The following is a 22,918-nucleotide window of genomic DNA, read 5'->3' as shown; positions in this document are numbered from 1 at the left end:
CAAAGGAATGCAGAGAGTTATAAGGAGGTTTGGAGAATCTATTTTCCTGCAGCGAAGTCTCGCGGGATGAGATTTTACGGGAGTTACGAGGCTCCTGCCCAAAACCACCTTCAACTGAAACACGTTCAAAGTACAATTATACTTTGTCGACCTTTAGAAATATCGCTTTTATTTTGCAAAAATCTGTAATGGAAACGCAGCTATTGTTGTGTGCGTGTACCACAAGATGTGCCACAGATTGATGTGTCACAATTCTTATTGAATAAGAAAACTACCAAAGATCCCATTGTCGTACAAACATATATTTCATTTGACATCTGTTTAGATAAAGCAATTTACACATTGTAATACAAGCAAGCGAAGAGCCGAAGAAGTTGAGATCTTCCGGTGTGACTTTGCGTGGCCTTCAGGGCCGTTTTACTCTTCTTCCAGCAGTTTGCCATTTGCACGCTGTATCGTCACAGTAACTGGAGTGCTCCTCCCTCGCCTTGTGTCAGCCAAAGTAGTGCAGCCTCATCCACAGATGAGATATGAAACAACCCTTAACACATTAAATAAATTCCTTTCAACTTTTTTGAAAGTTGCATTCAAAGTTCCAACAACGCATCCGTTTATTCGCCTGCTGTCCATCTTCCTGTCAACTGGTAGTCTTCCTCTTCAACTTTGGCTTGGTCACTCAAACCCAAGCTCATTCTTGGATGTCTACTCCTAAAATTGCACTTACAAAACTGTTTCCCAACGTTCAATGTTTTGTCTACCAAAAGTACCTTTTTGGTGTACAAAAGTGTATTTTCCCCAAAATGAAACAAAATCAGTACCGTACATGATGTTTATACAATAATACTGGATACGTTTGAAGGCTCAATTCTTGTATTGTATTCTTGTATCCTCAAAGCAACAGGAAAGCAGCAACTCATTTTCACTCAGGACCACGTGGTTGGAGAATGTCCATATGATGTGATAAAATACAGTCTTATCCACTTGAAGTGCATATGTCACTCTTGATTTTCTTCAGCTGATCCCAGCGGTCTGGTGAGGTGGAAGTTCACAAATAGGGGCTAAAGGATAATAATTCATCTTGAGGGGTAGTGAATTCTAGTGCTTTCACAGACACTGGTACAAAAGCCATGCAATGAGACAAAGTAACAGAGGAGGGCGGAGACGCAGAGCACTTTTGGACAAACTTTCCCAGAATGCCATGTTCCACAGGATGGCCCACAAAATTTGGAAGGGTAGGGGCTGTATAACAGGAAACAGAGCGGGGACGCGTCTTCAGGTCTGATCCAACCATTCTGCTCGTTTCGGGGCCTTGCACGTATGTATGTCCACTGCTTCCTCGCAATCTTTACACTCCACCGCACAGCACCATTTGAACTTGCACTCGCATTTCGTGATTTGTTTGACTCTCATGGTGTCGTAGCCTCGACCGCAGCACATTACTTCACATCCGTCTGTCCCACGAGATGTCTTGTTGCAGACTCGTCCAGCAGTGCCCAAAGAACCTGTAAACAAGAAATAAGGAGTTACCTGAAAACTCAACATGCTCAAATTACCAGCCAGTTTTTGTACTGTTAAATGAGGAATGTTGCTGCTAAATCTTACACTTCTAGTTTAGTTTTGACAGTGTCTATGACCTCAAGCAATATTTATTGTTATTATAGGTTATAAAACAGTATTAAATATATCCCCAAAAAACTCACACTACCAAATAACTGGTGCGGTTTGACAGAGACAAGTTGGGGCCTTGATCCCTGGACTGAGAGGCAGCAATTCCCACCAGTGCATCACGGAGTGACCCCATATAATGTAATGGTATTATAAAATTAGTAACCGTTTATTCAAGCCTAAAGAAAACTACAACAAAATTTCTTTGAAAAATTCAAAAAATAAATCCTATTTGCTACCAATTTTTACATTTAAAATGCGGCACTGCTGCATATCAAACAAGGCACTTTCTCAATCCCAGTAGTCAGCCAACCACCGGGGGTAGAACACATGATTAAGGCTTCATTAAGCTACCTTAAAGGGATCCTCTACTGTTTTTACAAATGTGACCTAAAACCTTTCAAATGTTCATATTAGAAGATCTAACCCTAACAAAACGCATTATTTTGCTCCATATTCGTTTTATTAACTTTTAAAAAATGGGACTACTTTACATTTGAGAGTCTGTGCACCGCCATGTTGAAATGACGTCATTGATGACGTAAATCGCCCCTTTTAGTCCATTGAGTTCTATGAGAGGTGAAGCATTTAGGATCATGAAGCATTTAGGATCATTTAGCAGCTTTTCAGTCAAAATGACAACTAAAAAACTAAAGCGTTTTAGGGTTCCTTGAGATGGGGAGGGCACTCTTGTTGCACGTGTCGACACGCATCCATAAGTTGATTGACATAAGTACCTAATCAGTAAGTATTAATTAGTTAATACATCGGACACTCAAGACAGAAAATATTAACAGGCTGGTGTTTCTGGCTCAAAACCTGTACGCTTAAGTCTAATGTTCTTAACTTTTCTTTAAATGCTGTAATATTGTTTTCAAAGAGTCGCACTCTGTGATAGAGTAATTATAGTTAGCCCATAGTAAACAAAAAACAATTGTTATCATTATTCTTGTTTAACGCTTTTCTTTTGCACTCTAAATTATTCATATATTGTTTGTTAAAAAGTAGTTAAATAAAAATACAGATCTTTTTCCTAACATGATGAATAATTGTGATTCAAATTCAAATGATTTTGGCCATAATCCTCAAGCCCTAGTACAATCCCAATTGCGGAAAACATTGAATTACTAAGTTTAGAATACCTTTCAGAAGCAAAATTGTAAATGGAATCCTCTAAATCCCTAATTTTGACAAATATAGCCAAATATCCAAGTGCAAGTTGCAAGATATTTGCAATTATCTGGATCATACATTTTACATCATGGAAGAATGTAATCTTCCATAGCCTGAGATCTATCTTTGGTTAAAATATTTTCCAAATCCATTGAGTATTTTTGATGTAATTCAGCTAACAGACAAACGAACAAATAAATAATCCTTGGCGAAGGTAATAAACTTTCAAGATCCCTGTTTCATTAGATGTACCATCGGCATTGAATGCCCCATGGCGTTCAGCAGTTCGGGTATTACCTAATGCCATGATATTTGGTGAATGTGGATGTCATTCCCCACAGAGATTGGTGCTTATATTTGGTGTGAGAAGCTCCCTGTAAGAACCGCTACCTATCACAACAAGCTGCCCGTAGAACAACAGATTCACACACACAACTATGCAGTGTTGGTAGAGTGGCCTATAGTTATTCTGCCTTTCCCAAGGCACTGCTCCCTTTGAAGCCACTTTGTATGTGTGTGTGTGTGTGTGTGTGTGTGTGTGTGTGTGTGTGTGTGTGTGTGTGTGTGTGTGTGTGTGTGTGTGTGTGTGTGTGTGTGTGTGTGTGTGTGTGTGTTAAATGGACAGTGGAGCGTGACAGACAGACAGGCTCTCATACTCAGGGGCCCACTCTGCCCTCCAGCTACGCTTAGTTCAGACAGACAGAGAGGGACAGAGACTGTGACAGACAGAAAGAGGTGATTTTTTTCCCCCCCTAAATTAGCTGCTTGTGTCCCTAGGCTGCAGATTCCACTGTGAAGGTGAGAAAGAGGGGGATGAATGAGAAGATGAGGGAAGAGAAGAAACAAAGAAAGCAAGGATGAGAAAGAATTGGACAGAGTTTCCTCGAGATGGAGGAGTTGAAGTCGGATGTCAAAAAAAACGTAATTGTTCAACAATGTTTTTGTTGTGTTAGAAGTCTATAAATTATTAGCCCGAAAACATTCACTGACTACTAGGTTGTGTGTGTCTTTAGGTGTGTGTTTGTGTGCATGCTGATGGAGACTGACAGAGGTCAGGTGGTTAAAGACGGACCATGTCCCAAGGGTACAAGGATATTAGCTTCCACAGACATCACACGGGAAGAAGGTAGCTGTTATCTGACCACCATTACACACACACACACACACACACACACACACAAGTCATGCATGAACGGACACACAACACACCCATAACACCCTGAAAACATAACACATTTGGGGCAATCCATCAACATTCATGAGATATTGCTCCTCCGTCTTTCAGGCTCCCTTCCTCTGCTGTCTTACCTGCTGCTTTGTCTTGCAGGCAATAATCCGGAGAGTTCTCAAAGTAGACCAGGTCATTCTTGGTGGCCTTTCTGAAGGCTTTGTTTGCTACAGCAAAACCTGTACCGTCCTGATTCATCGTCACCTCGATGGCCCCGTTGTACTTGCGCCTCAAGTAGTCGCCAGTCTTCCTAAAGTCCGACATGGCCATCCAACACGTCCGTAACGTACAGGAACCACTCACTCCATGACATTTGCACTCCAACTTCATGAACCGCTTCACTGCCTGAACAAAGAAGGGAAAGGAATGTTTAGGATATTAATTAAGGATTGTTTTTTTTCCCCCCAAAATTACATGAAATAAACATTTCCACATTTTGCAAGCACGTAGCTTGTAGTCTTACTCAAAAGTATGCAATATCAAGAAAAGTATTAGAGCATTCCTATTTTTATTGGAATCAATGTGCTTCAAACTCTTATATGGCCACTGGTACATAAAAATAACCTCCGTATTGGTGCTTTCGCACATAAAACTCAATAACAAATATTCTTCAGTAGCATATGCTTGTGCACAAAGGAGAGTGCATAAATGCATGATTAAAAAGCCAGTGCAGCGCCTTAATGTCTAACTTGAACAAAAAAAACCTCCGCATCTAACATCACTGTTGGATTTCACAAACCTACTTCTACTTCCGAATTTCCACTGGATGCGCAATGGTTCCGGAACGAGAACGTCTCTGTGCTCTGCTTTCCCTCAATACCCACCGGCTGCGTCTGTGATGCGCCAAACAGCGGGAATTGCAATGACTCACGAGATTTCGTGAATTAATGCGTAATCGCACGATCCAGTGAGTTCCAGTCTCTATTAAAGAGAACCACAAAACCATCAGTTCTTTCCTGAGTTTATCTGCCATGCTCTGGCACCAGATTACCAGAATAATTCCGGAGCTGACGCAGCGCATCCGCTGGAAACTGACACAATGACTAAAATAGAAACGTATCAATTGTTACGCATCCAGTGGAAATGGGGGGTAGTGGAATGATCGGAAACTTCATTAAACACACTGCTTTACATTTTGCCGTTAGCTACATACCATCGGGTGGAAGAATAGTGTTCAGTCTGTCTTATATTAACTCAGGTCCACACTTCACTTATTGTTGAAAATATGTAATTTATTCAGAGCTGGAGGAAAGGTACTGTAAATAAAATTAGAGCTAAGTTTTAAAGAATATTGCCCTGTTTGCCAATAGCTCAATATTCATCCCCTCATTACTTCCGCCAAGGAGGTAATATTTTCACTGGCATTTATTTATCTGTTTGTTTGTCTGTTAGCAGGATTATGTCAAAAAATAGTTCACAGATTTTGACAAAATTTTAACCAAAGATAGACTTTATCTTATGGAAGATCCCATTGAATTTCAAAAATTCAGATCTTGACTCCAGGTTGATTCTTCAATTACCCCACCAATTTTCTTTCGGATCATTTCCGGATCGTGTATTTGAACGTAGGCCTGGGCCAATAATTGATAAATCATTTAACCGGACGGTAAATAAAAATGAAACAAATGATGATACAGTTATGATGATAACTGTTCTAATAAGTTCTCTAAAATAGTATTCCACCGCCAGGCAATCAAAAAGTTAGTCCGGTAGATGCGGCAACTCTGGACCTACTACGTAGCATAGGATTGCTACGCTGACTACACACAGCGGCCTGTGAAGCAGTGGAGCCTCATACCAACGGAGCCTCGTACCAGCGTTGTTTACTAAAGTTCAAACTGGATTGGAAGTGTTACCCGTTAAGGAATGTACAACTATATACCTCTGTGCCTCAATGTTTATTATTTATTGCAAATGTGATTTTTTTTGAGAGAGACTTGATAAACCATTTTATTTATTGTTTTGGTGTAGTCTGGTTTTGCGTTTTAGGTGTTTTTTTCTTATTTATTAACTCAGTGCCATTGACGAGATAATTCGTCATTTCAAATCCAAACGCTCCGTGCCATTGATGAGAAAACTCGCGTTTTAAAAATTGCGTTTTATCACGGAGATTACCAGAATACACCCTGGCAGAGGTCCTTCATGAATATCTAAGCTGTAGTGTGATGTAGTGACCAACTGTGCCCTGAAGGTGGCAGTAGCGCACCTTTAGATGTGAGATTAGCCACTGATGCTACCATTATCTAAGGAGGAAGAAGCAGGGACGAGGGAGATTATGGCGCTATGAAGTGATACTGTGAAGTATCCAGCAGCTCACAGCACCACATACTAACACAGGTCATGTGTGGACCTGAGTGGATTATTGATAATGTTGCGATTGTGAGATAAAACCATCAACTAACCGGGCCAAACGGGTCATCTCTGCGTGTTGGGAGGAAGAGGAAGTTACGGCTGTGTGATTGCCGGGGTGGGACGGGGCAGATACAAAATACAGTAAGCAAAACATTCTGTGAGCCAGATAGCAAAATAATAGGTGACATGTAGGTGCTAGCAGCGTTTGGATGAGAGATCACCCGTGATGGGCAGAGCTCAGAGGGAGAGGAAAGGAGTTTTCGAGACAGAAAATGGCGCTACGAGAGTTGATGCTGAAGTTCCCAGCAGCTCACACTCGACCAGAGCATGTGTGGAACTAAGTGGACTATTGAGAGTGTAGCGATGGTGAGAGAAAACAATCAAAAAACGGGGCAAGCTGTGACACTCGTCATGTCTGGGAGGAAGAGGAAGTTGCGTGTGGAGAATGATGGGGGAGAGACTTGGAGGACGGCCAAAATACAGTATCAGTCAAATGCTCAAAAACGGCTGGCACTGAAGGGGATAGAAATTCTGAAAATGGCTGGCACTGAATGAGTTAAAGTGCAATTTGTTCTTGACATTCCAATTACAATGGTAAAAAAATACTAATGAGAAATGCAGGTTGATTACATTTGAAAGAGCGTACTTGCATTATTAGGATATGTTATCATTACGTTAGTGGTGATTTTGCTGTGACAATAATATCGTTTACCGGCAATAATTTGTGGGACAATATATCGTCCAGCAAAATCTGTTATCGGCCCAGGCCTATTTGAACGAGATTTTAAAAAATTCTGAATATCTGGAGAAGAGGATATTGGGCGCTAGGGTTAGGTTTGCGCTCTTGTTCTGAAGATGCACCATGGCAATCACAACCCACTCAGACAAGGACTAGGACTCAGGATCCTGTAAGGTCCCACATGGATTAAAGCATTAAGAAGATGTATTGATGTAAAGAAGTTGTACCAGCACTCAAACAAGGATTTTCACAAAAAGTCTTGCTCAAATAAATTTGAACAGAAACGATCTGCTCTCTTAATGCTGGTGCTGTGTTCAAGTTTTGGGATTTAACTTTTTTTTTTATCCATCTCTGCAGAGATTTTGTGAGTCTCTTTAACTTCTGATGAAATCAGGAGGTTTAGGACATTGCATCAACTTTGGCCATCAGCCAGATGGGAAAGTAATCTGAAGAGTTTGGCAACAATGTTGAGAACAATCCCTCCAGCGAGTCATAATATCTTTTCTTTTATCTCAGGAAAAGTGAGTAGAAAATCCCTTCCACACTATAGAAAAAAACATACTTCCTCTGCAGTTTCTCATTGTGAAATGCAATCAGAGAAAGTTGAATCAAGGTTAGAATAGAATCATTAAAAAATGTGGTATTTTTAATATAAGAAATGGTGTTTGGCAACAAAATATAACAATGTGGAAAAATGCATAAGCAAGGCCTTTCGTGACTCGGAAAAATCCCTGAAAACCAATACTTTGGGTTGTAGGTTCTTTTGGTGTATTATAAACATACACTTACTGTTCTGCCACAGCGGTTGTTGTGCAAGTTCATGAGTGCTCGAGCATCCCAGGCTGTTTTTTCTTTGGCATCAATGAAGGCTTTGGCGAACTTGATCCCATAGCTGATGTTGTCGCTACAGCCGCCCCAGTCAAACTCTCCCCTCTCGTCGCTGAACCGTCCACGTTTGTCCGGGTCGCAGTTGCACGTCTTAAGCTCCCCCTGGCTGCAAGCGCGAGTGAGCGCATACACCACTCCAGCCGATGAGATGGCGTAGACAAATGCTGCTTCACGACTGCCTGAGAGAAAGAGAGAGAAAAACCTTTTCTGAGCACAAGGACTGCACTTACTTAAAAACACAACAGATTCTCCAACTGCTAACAACTCAAGCATTGCAGACTACGTGTTTTCATGCACGTAGATGCACATAATGCCACGACAAGGCCAGGGTGCGAGACAACAGGACAGGGCATATCAGGCTAAATATTATCATGGAAATAGGCCAAGCTGCAGGGCTCTCTTCTGCTCACATAAATTGTTTAAATGCAGACACAGTGATACCCCATTAATCTGCACCAAGGTGATGTCATGACAGCCTTATCAACCATTGGTCTGCTCATCCGTTCTCTCCTGGTCTCTTAAGGTTTTCACATGACTCATCTATTGTGTGGACAAAGATGCAGGGAGAATTACCGTAAATACAAGGTTTGGTCACAGTTGCTTTATGCAGTAAATGTAAAACATGACTGAGAAAGCCCTAAACACATGCCTGTTTACAGCAAACCTTTATTTAGCAGCACCAATTGCAAAGAAAAACATTAAACAATGGCTTGATTCCATACCAAGTCAGAATAAAAACACATAAAATCAGTTTTTTGTTATGGTCCCATCAGTTGGTCTGATAGTTTTTGTTAGTTTCTTTACTGGATTTATATTTGTCTCTCTTTACCTTGTGTTTTCAATGCATCCATTGCATTACTATTTGTTTTCATTTTCTTATTTGTGTTTTATTGCAGCTTGTATGTTTTTATGCTCCCCATATTTTTGCACACTGAATCATCCCTATTAGAGACAAATTAAGTTACTGATTGATGGAACTTGTATGGTTTTTGTTCCGTGTTTTCTTTCTATTAACAGATACAGTTATACTGAAAGTCTGAAATATTAATTGAAGGGAAGGCGTGTCCGTCTGCCTCTGTGTGTATCCTGCCTTCTGTCCTAACCTGGAACAGGTCCCCTAAATAAATGCATATAAAAGATTGATGAATATGACATTTGAGCTCCCCAAGGCATGTAATTTTAATGATTGACTATCAAGTTACGTAATTCAGTTCTGCTCAGCATACACCCACACTTCAGTGATTTATCGAGTAACTGTAATGTCTTTCATTTTTTAAGCGCCTTCACTTCCAAAAGAATTACCGGTCTGTTCACACCCAGTATGTAATTTGTGTTTTTCTGCATTATAATGACTAAGACAATAAACTTTTAAGTCCCTAAAGTGCAGCTGTCAGCACCAGTTAAAATGTGTACAAGTGTAAAAGTGGTAATGTGGAAGCACTGGACAGTGTACAGTCTTTCAAACACACACTCTCACACACACACACACACACACACACACACACACACACACACACACCTATCATTAATGCATGCGCAACTTTCATCACAGTGGGGGCCGCATAAATGTGATGGTCTGATCTGAGAACCACATTATCAACATTCATTTATAATTATTTATAATTTATTATTCATTTATAATATTGAATAAATCTGAGCATTGATCTTGTAAATTTTACTGTCCGTTTGTGTCTTTATTTGTCCATATGTAAAATTTTGTATGATGATGACATGATTTGGTTTTGATTTAGACTGGCATTATTTGTCAGTCTCTGTTTTCGCATTCTACAGATGCTGGTCATATAATTAGAATATCATCAAAAAGTTGATTTATTTCACTAATTCCATTCAAAAAGTGAAACTTGTATAATGTATACATTCATTTCACACAGACTGACATATCTCAAGTGTTCTTTTAATGTTGATGATTATAACTGACAACTAATGAAAACCCCAAATTTAGTCTCTCAGAAAATTTGAATATTACTAAAGAACGATACGATGCAGATTTCATTTTCCAACAGGACTTGGCACCTGAACACAGTGCCAAAGCTACCAGTACCTGTTTAAGGACCACGGTATCCCTGTTCTTGATTGGCCAGCAAACTTAGCCTGACCTTAACCCCATTGAAAATCTATGGGGTATTGTGAAGAGGAAGATGCGAGACGCTAGAACCAACAATGCGGAAGAGGTGAAGGCCACCATCAGAGCAACCTGGGCTCTCATAACACCTGAGCAGTGATTTCTAGAAATCTTTTTTTTATTTAGGGTTAGGGCTAAAATTAAAGGGTTAGCTAGTTAGGGTAGCTAAAAATAAATATGAGCTAAAATAAAACTGACGAAACTTTAAGTCACGTAGTGCACCTATCACGTCACCTAAACTAGCCAATGAGGGGCGCTGCGTATGCATAGACTGGCAGTCTTTTGATACGATTCCGTATCAATAGCCACGGCCAAATATAAACGCAACACTTTTGTTTTCGCTCTTATTTTCAATGAGCTGAACTCAAAGATCTAAAACATTTTATGTATACACATATTTCTCCCAACTATTGTTCACAAATCTGTCTTAATCTGTGTTAGTGAGTGCTTCTCTTTTGCACAGATAATCCATCACACCTCACAGGTGTAGCATATCAAGATGCTGATTAGACAGCATAATTATTGCACAGGTGTGCCTCAGGGTGGCCACAAAAAAAGGCCACCCTGAAATGTGCAGTTTTGCTTTATTGGGTGGGTCTGGGTCTCACACAGTGCAATGCATCTCTTTCGCATAGAGTTGATGAGATTGTTGTTTATGGCCTGTGGAATGTTAGTCCACTCCTCTGCAATGGCTGTGCGAAGTTGCTGGATATTGGCAGGAACTGCAACACGCTGTCGCATACGTTGATCCAGAGCATCCCAAACATTCTCAATAAGTGACATGGCACCAGATGCAGCATGATTTTCTTCTAGCATTTTGAGCACAGAGGGGAAGTGCTGCATCTTCCTATTCTTCACTTGTTGGAGAAACATGCCCAGTTTTGCCTTGAAAGTCTTGACAGCACTAACCATGCCATTGACTGTCTTGCCCTTGCCTTGCAATTCACAATTCAGGTTGTTTAATGTCTGCTTATGCAGTTTGCAATGAAGCCACTATGGCTCCCTGTCATGGCCAGGCATCCATCAGTTGTTATTGACACCAATGTTTCTAATGGCACATAATTTTCGGCAAAGTAGTTCTTCACTACGTTGTAAATGTCCAGAGCTCTTGTTGTTTTCAAAGCAGAGTAAGAAATTTCTCTTTAATGGAGAAGCCATCAAACACCATTCTTCTGAAAACCACCAACTGAGCTGTGTCACTTAAGTCCACTGATTCATCGCATTAAATTGAAAACCATTTGCACATGCCTATGTAATGTTCCAACTGCTTCTTTGCGTCCTGTGAGAGCGCAGAAACTCTCCTTGCCATGGTATTTGCGCCTAACTGCACTTCTTATTCAGCAGACAGGATTTCAGGGCAATTTTTGTGATCTTTGAACAACAAATTAGCCACGAGAGTCATTGCATCCTTGACAAAAACCCCATCTGTAAAAGGTTTTTTTTTCTTCGCTAAATGATGGGCCACTTTGAATGACGATTCAGTTGCAGCCTCAGCTCCCTTCACTGGTTTCATGAACAACAATTGCTGCCGTTCGTCCCACAAATCAAGCACACCCACCTGTCTTTTACACTTGGCCCTAGTTGTTTGCTAGCTTCAGTCCCGTTAAAAATTAAATCCAAGTTTGTTTTTTAATTGCGTTCCCGTTCGGCTCAGAAATATTAGCATTAGCTTCCGGTTTGTGTTACTGTTACTCAAACGTGATTGGTTGATATTCATTTTGGGATGGGAGAGGTGGTGGTGGTGGTGATGGTCAGATAGATCTAGTGTTGTAGTAAGTAGACAGAGTTTGCTATGAGTGAAATTTTGTTTATGCATAGGGTAGATTATTTTTATTTTCTTTCTTTAATTTTTTTAGATTTTGGATTTGCTTGGCGAGCTACTTATTGAGGGCCTGCGAGCTACCGGTACCTTGCGAGCCCCTTGTTGGAAAGCCCTGTACTAGAGTCTGATTTAGTGTCAAAACAGGGAAGTTGGTGGTGATGGTGGTGGATTGCGTGAGGACAATGTTGCTCATCTTTCAAACCAGTGCAGTTTGTCTGACAGTGTGAAAATCTCTCTAAATATTTACATTTTTATTACTGTTTATTCCTTTTTCCACCCGCTCCAAACACATATTGTCCATCTCTGTATCAGCCCCCACACATGCCTGGGATGATGGTGAAAGGCAGGTATGTCACCAACTTGTAAAGTTTATTAACTATTGTGTATTTTTTTCCTTGATTACAGCAGCAAATGCCACACTTGGTCTCATGGATGAGATGCCTTCACCGTTTTAAAAAAAAATCCTCAAATTTAAGCATGATGGACACACTTTTCCTTTAGGAATTAGCAGGTGCACATCTGCTGTATATCAGCTGCTCGACAGGTAACTCCTATAGAGATCTGTTCACAACAGAGATACTACTGCAGCTGTCCATTTCCACGACTGATGCTACAATGGGATTCTAGATGCTCTGACGCAAGGTATTCATGTGAACATGCGTGCGGATACATGACAGTGTTACAAAGCGGAGAGGTCTGGCAGAAGTGGAAAAACAACTTGAGGATGAACCCACGTCTCAAAGCCTGGTGTGTTTATTGACGAGGCATAAGGCATTACAACAGTCCATTAGTGACTATAAACACAAAGCAGCAACTTAAGTAGAGAAGGGAAAGTTGGAGAAAGAGCAGAGCGAGGGGAAAAGGACACTGGGGAAAAGGGAAAGAGAAGACAGCAGAGGTGGACCAGAGAATTTCCACGTTAACAGAATCACGGAATCGACCAATGAAAACAGAATCCATTTGTGAACGCGGAAAGTGACATAATGTGAATGAAACATTGTGAACCGAAGGACGTTTGTTATGGGGAACGCTCATTCGGTTTCACCTCCCGCACTGCCTCCCTTCCACATGTGGAAGCAGCCACCCCAAACACTGTCTAAACCAGTGTTTCTCAAATGGGGGTACGCGATGACACCACAGGTGCTACTTGAGAGAGAGAAAGTGGAAAATCAACAAATGAAAGCAATAATGATGATGGAAATGATCTTGATTAGAACATGATCTGATAATACAAAGATCAGTCTTGGTCTCACACCAAGTGAGAGATGACTAGAAATGATAAAATCTATAAAAATAATATAATACAGGAGGCACTAAATACTGTTTCGCTCCACTTATTTACAATGAAATTCTTTAAAATGTGTGCTATCACTCATTTATTCCATTATGATGCTCTATCGTTGTTTTTTCGTAGAATTCTGATAAAAATGTTGTCGTTGCAAAAAGGGATTCAGAAATGAGAGAAATGGCTACTTTGGCCAAAAGAGATTGAAAACCACTGGTCTAAACTGTTAAAAATACTACTCAACTCATCACTCAGTCCAAAATACAGAGCCCACCAGTTCCCGCTAGGCTTTACACGATCAGGATTTTTGGGCCGATCACAGATTAGTGATCCGATCATATGAATTCAGGTTGTTATTTTTTAGGTACCGACCAAATTCCTTCGGTACTACCTGATACAGATTCATGGAGAATCAAATGGAACCATGTTTCGGGACCTAAACGCAGCCTCGTGACTGTGGGACAGTGGAAGAATTAAAGAATTTCCATGCAGCACCTGTGTGTGTGCGTGGCCCTTTAACTGCGAATGAATGCCCTAGTTGCTCGACCATGTGCGGAGTGAGGGAGCGTGTGAGATCGGAGCAGATCAATTATAAGCTGTATGACGTTTTCAGTGATTGGCAAAATAAACGTTGCAGCTGTTGAATTAACCCGGAGTCCTATGTCAATGACTGCTGTGAAGCAAGGAAGTTAACCGCAAAGCTGAAGATCGCTTCAACTACAAAGCTGCGGAGGCAGACCACACTGGAACTATGTGAAACCTCAATCAGCATCAGCATTAGGAGCAAACGCATATTTCCTGACTGTGGCATCGGAAAACCTGCCGTTGCTCATAGTCCGTATTCACAGGTGCACAGCGGAGGTGGGCGCACACACACGCACACACGCTTCTGTGACCACTATCACCCTGAAACTGACAAAAGTATCTGGTATGAAAGCGAAAGTAAACGGGAGAATAAACAAAACAAGCACGCACACATACAAACACACACACACACACACAGTAGACGCTGCTCCTGCTTTCAGAGCCAGTAGACTTCGCTCCAACCAGAGACATCTTGGCCGTTTGCTCATAGGTTTTCACCTCTGTGCACAAATACGAGTGAAATAAAGCCGTGTCACATAAAGCAAGGAACTCTTTGGTGTAAATGAGACGATAAAACACTGTAATGGGAGGATCTACAGAAAGTTTCATCACGACAATGACGTCATTGATCAGATTGGCAAATTTTGACATTACAGCCAAGCACATTAATTGCATTAAATGCAAAATATCGGCCGATCCGATATAGCCAATCAGATCGGTGTAAAGCCTTGTTCTCGCATAACTTTTATGTGTCTGTGAAGCTCCGCCTATTTCTCGTGAAGTGCTGCAAACATCGAGGGGCACTCCCTAAAAACGTCAGCTTCACTTGCTCAGAGTGTTTGAGTAACATCTCATCAGTGCTACAGAAGATCTGTGGGAAAAAGTTGTGTGTTGTTGTGGACGAGACCACAGATGCCAGAGTCTTAAACATTGTAGGTTAATGATAGTGATAGCTTTTAATATTGTAAAATATTCTGGCCACTAGTGGTGAAATAACTGATACATCCATGTGTCCATTTATTTTTGTTTAATCATTACGGTCTGGAATGATGTCATCAGGATAATGTAAATTAGGTTAATTTAAATTAAGTTGATCTTTTGAGCAGACATTGTATTACAATTATAAGTGTACATGGATGTTATCTATTATTTTGAACATCTCTGTTTTTCTCTGTAGGACATTCCTTGTACACAAAGAGTCTTTTTGTTCCTTTTGTTTTTTGTTTTTTTTTATGTCCATGCTAGAAAAAAAAAAAACAAATAAACAAAAACAAATGAATTGAGAAACTGAATCAATAAACCTGCTCAAATTCAGTAAACTATTGATCCCTGGGGGGAAATTGGGTAACATGTTAATGCTGCTCATCTTTATGTGACGTATTATAAACAAGTAAAAAGAAGCGGTCAGAATAATAATGTCAGTACAACTTATATGTACCTTTAATTGGAGTTTACACATGGTTTTAAATTACATTTCTATTTTCATTTTTGTTTAATTATGGTTTTCCTTTCACAATTATTATTTATTTTGTTTCCTCATATGAGTTGAAAACTAATATTTTCTGAAAAAATAGGTAAAATATTTTGAAAAAATTGAATTTTTAAAAATGAATGTGGAAAACACGGAATTGGGGAAAAAAAATAAAATAGAATTTGGCGATAAATAAAATGGATTGTATAGGGCTGTAGAAATAAGGCAGCAACCACAGAGGTTCACTTCAAAACTCCCATTTTTTGTGATTATTTGTAAGACAGAAATGAATGTAAAAGAGAAACTTACTTCGTAGTAAGACACGCCCAAAAACGGTGTGGTCACGATCCAGTGTGCTGCAGTTCCATCGGTGATGTCTGAACTGGTGCTGGCACTCTCTGATCCACTCTTTGGTGCCTTCGCCGATGGCCTGCATGATGTCAGGGTGGCGTTGACAGAGTTGACGTTGCTTGTTGACCAAGCCGGGGATGTTGTCACATATTACACGTGCACCTAAAGCCCCAATGTACCTGAAAACAGAAAAGAACACGACACAATGTTTATCTGAATGCATGAACAGGTGGATCGCTGCTGAAGACTTGAAATGGCTTTCAAAATAAAGTACTGTTGAAATGTGAGTTCTTCGTTAAATAAATGTGTAGTAGACAAACACTTTCAAAGGTGGTGAGTGGCATGAAAGAGAGCTGCAATAACAGTTCACTGTGAGTCAGAGTTCACAACACTTAGCAGTTTAAGGTTTGCGAGTAGAAGGGGAGTGGAAACCATTTACTCCACTCTCCAAATAAATAAGCACTTAACCTCTCCCCACAAGACCAGAGTGTGTATGCGTGTTTAAATGTTTCCCAATGGGATAGTTGAAATCATGTCGTCACAAATCAGAGCACAAAGTCTGGGGCCTCCAATAACCCTGTCACACTAAGAACCCATTTACTCGTGTCTTTGGCCTGATTGCTCTCATGATACTCACTGCACTCCTACACGCTTTCCCAAAACTCTGTCTACTTTAATAAAGGAAGACTTTAACAATGTCCCATCAACGCTGTAAATGTTGTGCGTAGGTGGATCATCGTGATCCGCTCCTTGTAAGCCTGTGTTTGCATGAGACCTCTTGCAGCCTTGTGGCTGCAGGGCTTTGGTGGGTCAGCAAAGGGGAGGCCAGGGAGCGTGTAGTTGTGTGGTCGTGTTTTATGAGGCCCAGTGAGAGGATGGAGACTGGAGACTCTGTACTCCCCAGAGTGGGATTAGAGAGGAGGAAAAAGAACAGAGTGCTCATCAAAGGAAAAGTGCCAGAGCAGCAATTCACACTTAATTTTCTCTGTGTGTCTCTGGAGGACTTGAGGACTTTATAGAACAGTAAATCATTATCCACAGGTCTGAGCAGTAAAGTCCTGAAGGTCCACCGTGGATCACAGGAAGAAGATGAGTTAGTAATTCCACTGACCTTAAATCACACAGGCATGAATGATCTCGCTAATAATACTTTAAGAAAACAGAAAAATAAATCTGAGCAGTTAGTGAAAAGATGAAGCAGTATAGGAGGAAAAATCCCACATTGTGTCAGGAATTTGGCCACAAAGTGAAAAAGAAAAGGAAAAAAGGATGCATTACGAAAAAAAACGCAGCTTCCATTCATCACACTCTTCACAACTGACGTGACGACATTCAACACACAATCACTCAAACTGAATGTGTTTTTATACAGTGCATGGACACAATCCATATACAATTTGAATGGTGGATGTGCTTTGAAGAACCCCTCAAGTGGTGTGCAAGAACACAGAGCACTGAAAATGTCCTCTTTTTGTCGCGCAATATTCAAGAGACTGTCTGTGTACTGACAGTCTCTGCATGTAATTGACCCTGCATAACAGGTATTTACTGTGCCTTTCTCATGGACAGGCTGGATTTCATATGGAGCCTTTTAAACACAAGATGATAAAGGTTTAAAATTCAGTTAGCTGCTGCGGAAACTTTCTTCAAATTGCTTTGGTGTATTGACGTAAGAAAATATAATCAAGCCACATTTTTTTTTAAATCAAATCAAAGTCTAAATTATTGCTAAATGTGGTCAGAAGCATTATTGGATGCCTGCGGGATTCAATACCATTCAAAATAAAAATACAAGATCCAATATTTTTGTAAATTGTTGTTCGTGTCCATTGGCGTGCGCAGTGTGCACTGCAATGACTGCACAGTAGTCACAGTTTTAACACAGGACTAATAAAAACGGTTTATAATTTCTGTTGGACAGTTACTCAAGGGTACATACATTGAAATTGGGATTACCTGAGTAGTTTTGTTCATACATTTGAGTTCATTTATACATAGTTTTATAATTTGGCGGTACTCTAACTACACTGACCTGATTCATAGGATTCATCATCATCATCATCATCATTTATCTACTCACTGGATTGAGATAACGATAGGAAATTTGGGAAAATAATAGAAAAAGTAAAAGAAACACAAAATGTCCTATCAGAAACAGTTATGGCCTGCAGACACAGGCTATATTACGTACACACGCTCACACTTGACGTCTCCCCATAACTGCTTTTAATCTACACAAACTATTGGGCATTCCATCACCCCATACCCGCCCACACACAGACACCTCTCTTATAAACACACACATGGACATTTTCACGTATGTTATTGCACAGGCCATGAGATATTTTCTAACCCGTCACCTATGCTCTGCAGAGTGTGTGTGTGTGTGTGTGTGTGTGTGTGTGTGTGTGTGTGTGTGTGTGTGTGTGTGTGTGTGCCTGTACCTGGTGAATTAATGACTGCCTGATCTGCAGACTCCAGCTGAGCTGAGCGAGCACTGAGCCAACAGCATCCACATAAATTGCATTTATCGCTCTATTATTATTGCTTAACATGGCAGGCCAAAAATAATGACACAGAAATTGTAACAACCAAAATAGGCAGGACTCACTAAATTAGGTTTGTTGGGGGGGGGGGGGGGGGTTGTTATGTGAGATCTATATTTAACTTAGCATAAAACTAAAAACAGTCGTAAATGTAAAGAATAAAGAAAAAGTCATATTTATAGCTTTTTTTTTTTGCAGTCTTTACCTCGTAAACTTACATGCCAGTGCACTCACTTTTGGATAATAATTGCTTGTAAAACCCTTTTAGCTAAAGCTCTATTACATTAAAAAAAAAAAAAAAAAAACCTAATATAGAGATAAGACATGGGCTATTAAGAGTAAAAGGGATACATATGACTATGGCACAGCAGTACTTATCTAAAAAAAAAAAAAGATGTTTGTGAATTAAATACAATTTGATTTTGCTTTTTAAAGTGTTCATGACAATCACCTTCGTTCTGCTTGTGTAATAAGCAGGACGCTTGAAACAATATGTAAAAATAAACTAATCGTGATTATTTATGTATTTATTTCCTGAGGTATAAAGCACATTTAAATAAATGCAGGTCCCAGCAGCAGGTTATTTTATTGGCTCGTTTGATGAACGCACACTCACCACCACGATGATTCCACTCGAGGCGTGACGAGCAGCAGCAGCAGACACGCACAGTAAATCCTGGAGGTGGCACCGGGGCTTTGGCCCGGAGATGACCGGGATGAGAGTGACGTGGCTCCCGGCAAAGCACAGCGCTGAACTCTGGCTGCCCGCAGGCTGAGAATCCTATTCATCCTCAGCATGGCTTTGTCCTATTCTACCAGTCTCCAATTGTTCCTCAGGGGGGAAAAAACTGCAATTTAGATTTCAAAACGATTATTCCCAACTTTAAAGGACAGGGTTGGATGTGAAGTCAGGTTGGGCCTCATTATCCACTGAGCGGCTCCACGGTGGGTGCGACGCACGCTTTCGGTGCGCGTGCAGAGAACTCTCCAACGGGTGGTTTTCACCGTTTACCTGAAGAGCAACAAGTGCTCACAGTTTGGCCGTCAGCGGTTACTATATCCCTCCAATGCACTTATCCCCAGTTTGGGCTGAGTTCAGGGGCCAAGTCAGCCAGAGATGGGGCCACAGGTTGCTGGGTGTAGGATGGGGCCAGGCTGCTGACTGTGTGTAGGGTCGGATGCGCTCCTCGGACCTGCTTTATTAGTGCAGCTGGACAGAGACTGGGCTGAGAGAGGGAGAGAAAGGATGAGGGAGGGCTGACTGATCCTCCACTCATTGGGCAGAGGAGAGGCTACACAGTTAGACTGGAAGATGTTACACAGAGACAGAGGGAAAGTAACGGATTACAAGTACTCAAGTGACTGTAATTGAGTTGATATTATGGGTACTTTTTTTTTAAAGTATATTTCTTTGTTTATTTTGTTCTTTCTTAGACTCACTAGTATATTTGTATGTATGCTGGAGTTGTCTTGGTACTGGAGTTGCAAACTTGATTTTGATGCTAATGAATGAACTTGATGCTAATTTCGGTATCATACTAATTTGTGATATGCAAGAAATAATGGTGCTTTTTTGTGTGGTCACGATTTTATTTTATTTCATTTAAATTTTATTGAATTAATTTTTCTAATGCTTCGGAATTGCTCGGAAACTAATATATATATATATATATATATATATATATATATATATATATATATATATATATATATATATATATATATATGTATGTATGTATTGTACGTAGATGTATGTAGGTAGATGTATTCTTCTTTATAAGTATATGTAACGGTATATGTGTATGTGGGTATGTATGTATGCATGTAGGTACATTATGTTCACATGTTGTTTACCTTTTTGCTGTTGCAGCAGTAACAAAACTGAACTGAATGAGCAATAAAAAAAAATGTAAATAAATAAAGTATATTTCTGAATCAGTATTTTTTGTTTTTGTACTTCAGTATGTTTAAAAAGAAACAAAGTAATTTGTTACATTTCTACACTCAACCATTGCCGAGTAAATTATATATATTTTTTGTTTTAAAATGATCAACGGACAATGTGAAACTACAAAAAATGAAATGACCGGCAGAGGTGGCAAAAGTACTAGTCTTCAGTACTCAAGTAAAAGCATAGATACTTGAATAAAAAGTGACTCTGAAGTAAAAGTAAAAGTATTCAATGTCCCTGCGGTCATAAAATTCCTGGAAAAGTTATGGAATATGAAAAACTGATTTTCCAGTCTTGAAAAGTCATGGAATATTTTAACTCTTTTGGAAAAGTTTTGGGAATATAGCCTATTTTATTTTTAATGTTTAAAATATGTTAACCCTTAAAGGTGTTAAGCGTTATCGCAAAGTGAAAGTGCTGCATACCTGCAGCAAAATTGAGCGAGAATCCCAAGATCTCACAAATTCACTCTCCGCCTCATTTATAAAACTTTGCGTAGGTAAGGTTACTTCAGTTGGCGTACGCTAAAAACCAGGAAATTCATACGTTAAAAAAAAAAAAAGATTTTAACGCTTCAGAACTAAGCCATGAAAATTTGGTCAAATATTTTAGAAACATTTTGGAAAAGTTTTTTTTTTTTTTTTTTTTTTTAAATCATTGTGAAAAAAGTGCGGGAACATGTATTGAGGTTGCTCCCTTACTTGAATAAAAGCAAAAAAGTACATGCTACTGAATGTACTTAAGTAAAAAAGTAAAACAATTATTGTCTTCAATAATAAGACAGAGTTTTTAAACCAGCAAATTCCATTTCTTTTATTTTTTTTTTAAGAACTTGTAGAAAACTGGTAGGTACATTAAAACAATTTAAAGATGTTACTCATTTTAAACATAATTTGTAGATAAAATGCACATGCTCAATTAAACCTAGAGCAGCTTTGAGTTTAACATTTTCAAGCTTTCAAGTTTAACTTGAAATTGTTAACCATTAAACTAAGTGTCCTGCCAAACAGAAAAAAGCTCAAACTACCAACATTTTTCATTTAGTCTCAAGAGAATCATGTTCTCCAGGTTCCTGGAATGGAGACGTGCCATTTTTGGTCTAAAAGTGAGTCGTGTTGCTGAAAAGTCTTTAACAAGCAGCTTCCCGGTTGATGGTTTGCGCCTTTTTACGTCGTGACGTCATCTTCGAAGATCTTAAAAGTAATGAACTCAAATTTAAGAAGTAGAAAGTACAGATATTTGTTTTAAAAAGTAAGAAGTAAAAGTAAAAAGTTTGCAAAAAAATAAATACTTAAGTAAAGTACAGATACCAGAAAAAACTACTTAAGAACAGTAATGGAGCTTTTGTACTTCGTTACTCGTCCCCTCTGCTTTTAAGACCTTCGAGGATAACGTCACGACGTAAAAAGACGCAAACCAACAACCGCAAAGCTAGTTCTAACATGTTCTGGGTTTAATTAAGTATTTGCATTTTTTTCCCCCTGAAAACATTTTATTTACATGTATAATAAGTGCTAAATTCTCCAGGTGTTCATGAAGAGTAACAGATTACATTTATTTCCATGTACCAGTTTTCTACAAGTTCTTAAAAATGTTAAACTCAAAGCTGCTCTGGATTTTATTGAGCATTTGCACATTTTTTTCTTGACACATTTTTTTTTATTTATTATGTGTGCCAAAGGCAACAGATTTAACTCATTTACGTGTACCAGTTCTTGAAACAATGAAAGATATGGAATTTGCTGGTTTAGAAACCCTGTCTTATTGTTGAAGGTATATTTGTTTTACTTTTTACTTAAGCACTTATACTAGCATGTACTTTTGTTACTTTTACTCAAGTAAAGGAAAAACTTCAATACTTCTACTTTTACCAGAGTCATTTTTTATTCAACTATCTATACTTTAACTGAAGACTAGTACTTTTTATCACCTCTGGCACTCAGTGTGTGTGCCTCTAATAGTGTCTTTATGGTGTTGGATTGTAGACCACATTTGTTAATTAGGGGTTAATTCTGAAGGTTTTTCTTTTACAGCCATAAAATAGTGCTGATTTGAATTCCTTTCTTATTTCAACATGAGAAATATTTAGGAATTAATTTCTGAAAACGTCTTGTAATTATATCGAGATTCAAGATATATCGAGTTTTCTATTTTGGCGATATAGAAAATTACAATGCCTTCAATGATTAATGGGTCTTTCCATACATGAAGGACATTTGGCCTTCAAAACTTTAAAAAAAATAAACCTTCTCGTTTTCAGTTTTCTGTTATGTATTCATCATAATAGATATTAGACTACAAAAAGCTGAATTGGCTCAATTTAGGCATCAAAGGCATAAATTTTATTACATGTTTTGTTTGTTATTTGTTGTCTTTGGTGCAACCCTGTTACCAACATTCAGATACCCAGAAAAGTACATTAATTCATTTTAAAAAAAATATAATTCCTTTACCATTAGGCACAGAAAGTAACATAATAACTGAATAACCACTTGATTTCAGAAATTATTTGAAATTAAGGCAGGTGTGTCAAACTCATTTTAGTTCAGGGGCCAAATATAAAGTAGTTTGACCTGAAGTGGGCCGAAGAGGTCATTTTTCCTACGTCAACGTATAAATGATACATAAAGAAGGTGCAATAAGTGACAGATATCAGTCCCTGCAGTACTTTCTCTTTTAAATTTAATTGATTTTGTGACAATTTTTTATTTAATTTGGA

General features: G+C 39.2%; 1 protein-coding gene across 2 annotated transcripts; it reads right to left on the bottom strand.

The window, feature by feature from the left end:
• Nucleotides 1-281: 281 nt before the first annotated feature.
• On the bottom strand, nt 282-19,445 carry LOC114466857 (protein Wnt-2b). 2 transcript variants are annotated; one of them, XM_028452678.1, is made up of 5 exons: nt 18,865-19,445; nt 15,661-15,881; nt 7,947-8,224; nt 4,147-4,411; nt 282-1,502 (listed from the first exon to the last, which is right to left on the bottom strand). In XM_028452678.1, the coding sequence occupies exons 1-5, from the start codon at nt 19,044-19,046 to the stop codon at nt 1,273-1,275; spliced, it is 1,176 nt and encodes a 391-aa protein (XP_028308479.1). In that variant the 5' UTR covers nt 19,047-19,445; the 3' UTR covers nt 282-1,272. The 2 variants fall into 2 exon arrangements, with proteins under 2 accessions (XP_028308479.1, XP_028308480.1); XM_028452679.1 differs by lacking the exon at nt 18,865-19,445 and adding an exon at nt 15,977-16,016.
• Nucleotides 19,446-22,918: the final 3,473 nt, after the last annotated feature.

Source organism: Gouania willdenowi, chromosome 7 (genome assembly GCF_900634775.1).
Source record: "Gouania willdenowi chromosome 7, fGouWil2.1, whole genome shotgun sequence".
NCBI lineage: Eukaryota > Metazoa > Chordata > Actinopteri > Blenniiformes > Gobiesocidae > Gouania > Gouania willdenowi.
This window is presented reverse-complemented; position numbering and strand designations above follow the sequence as displayed.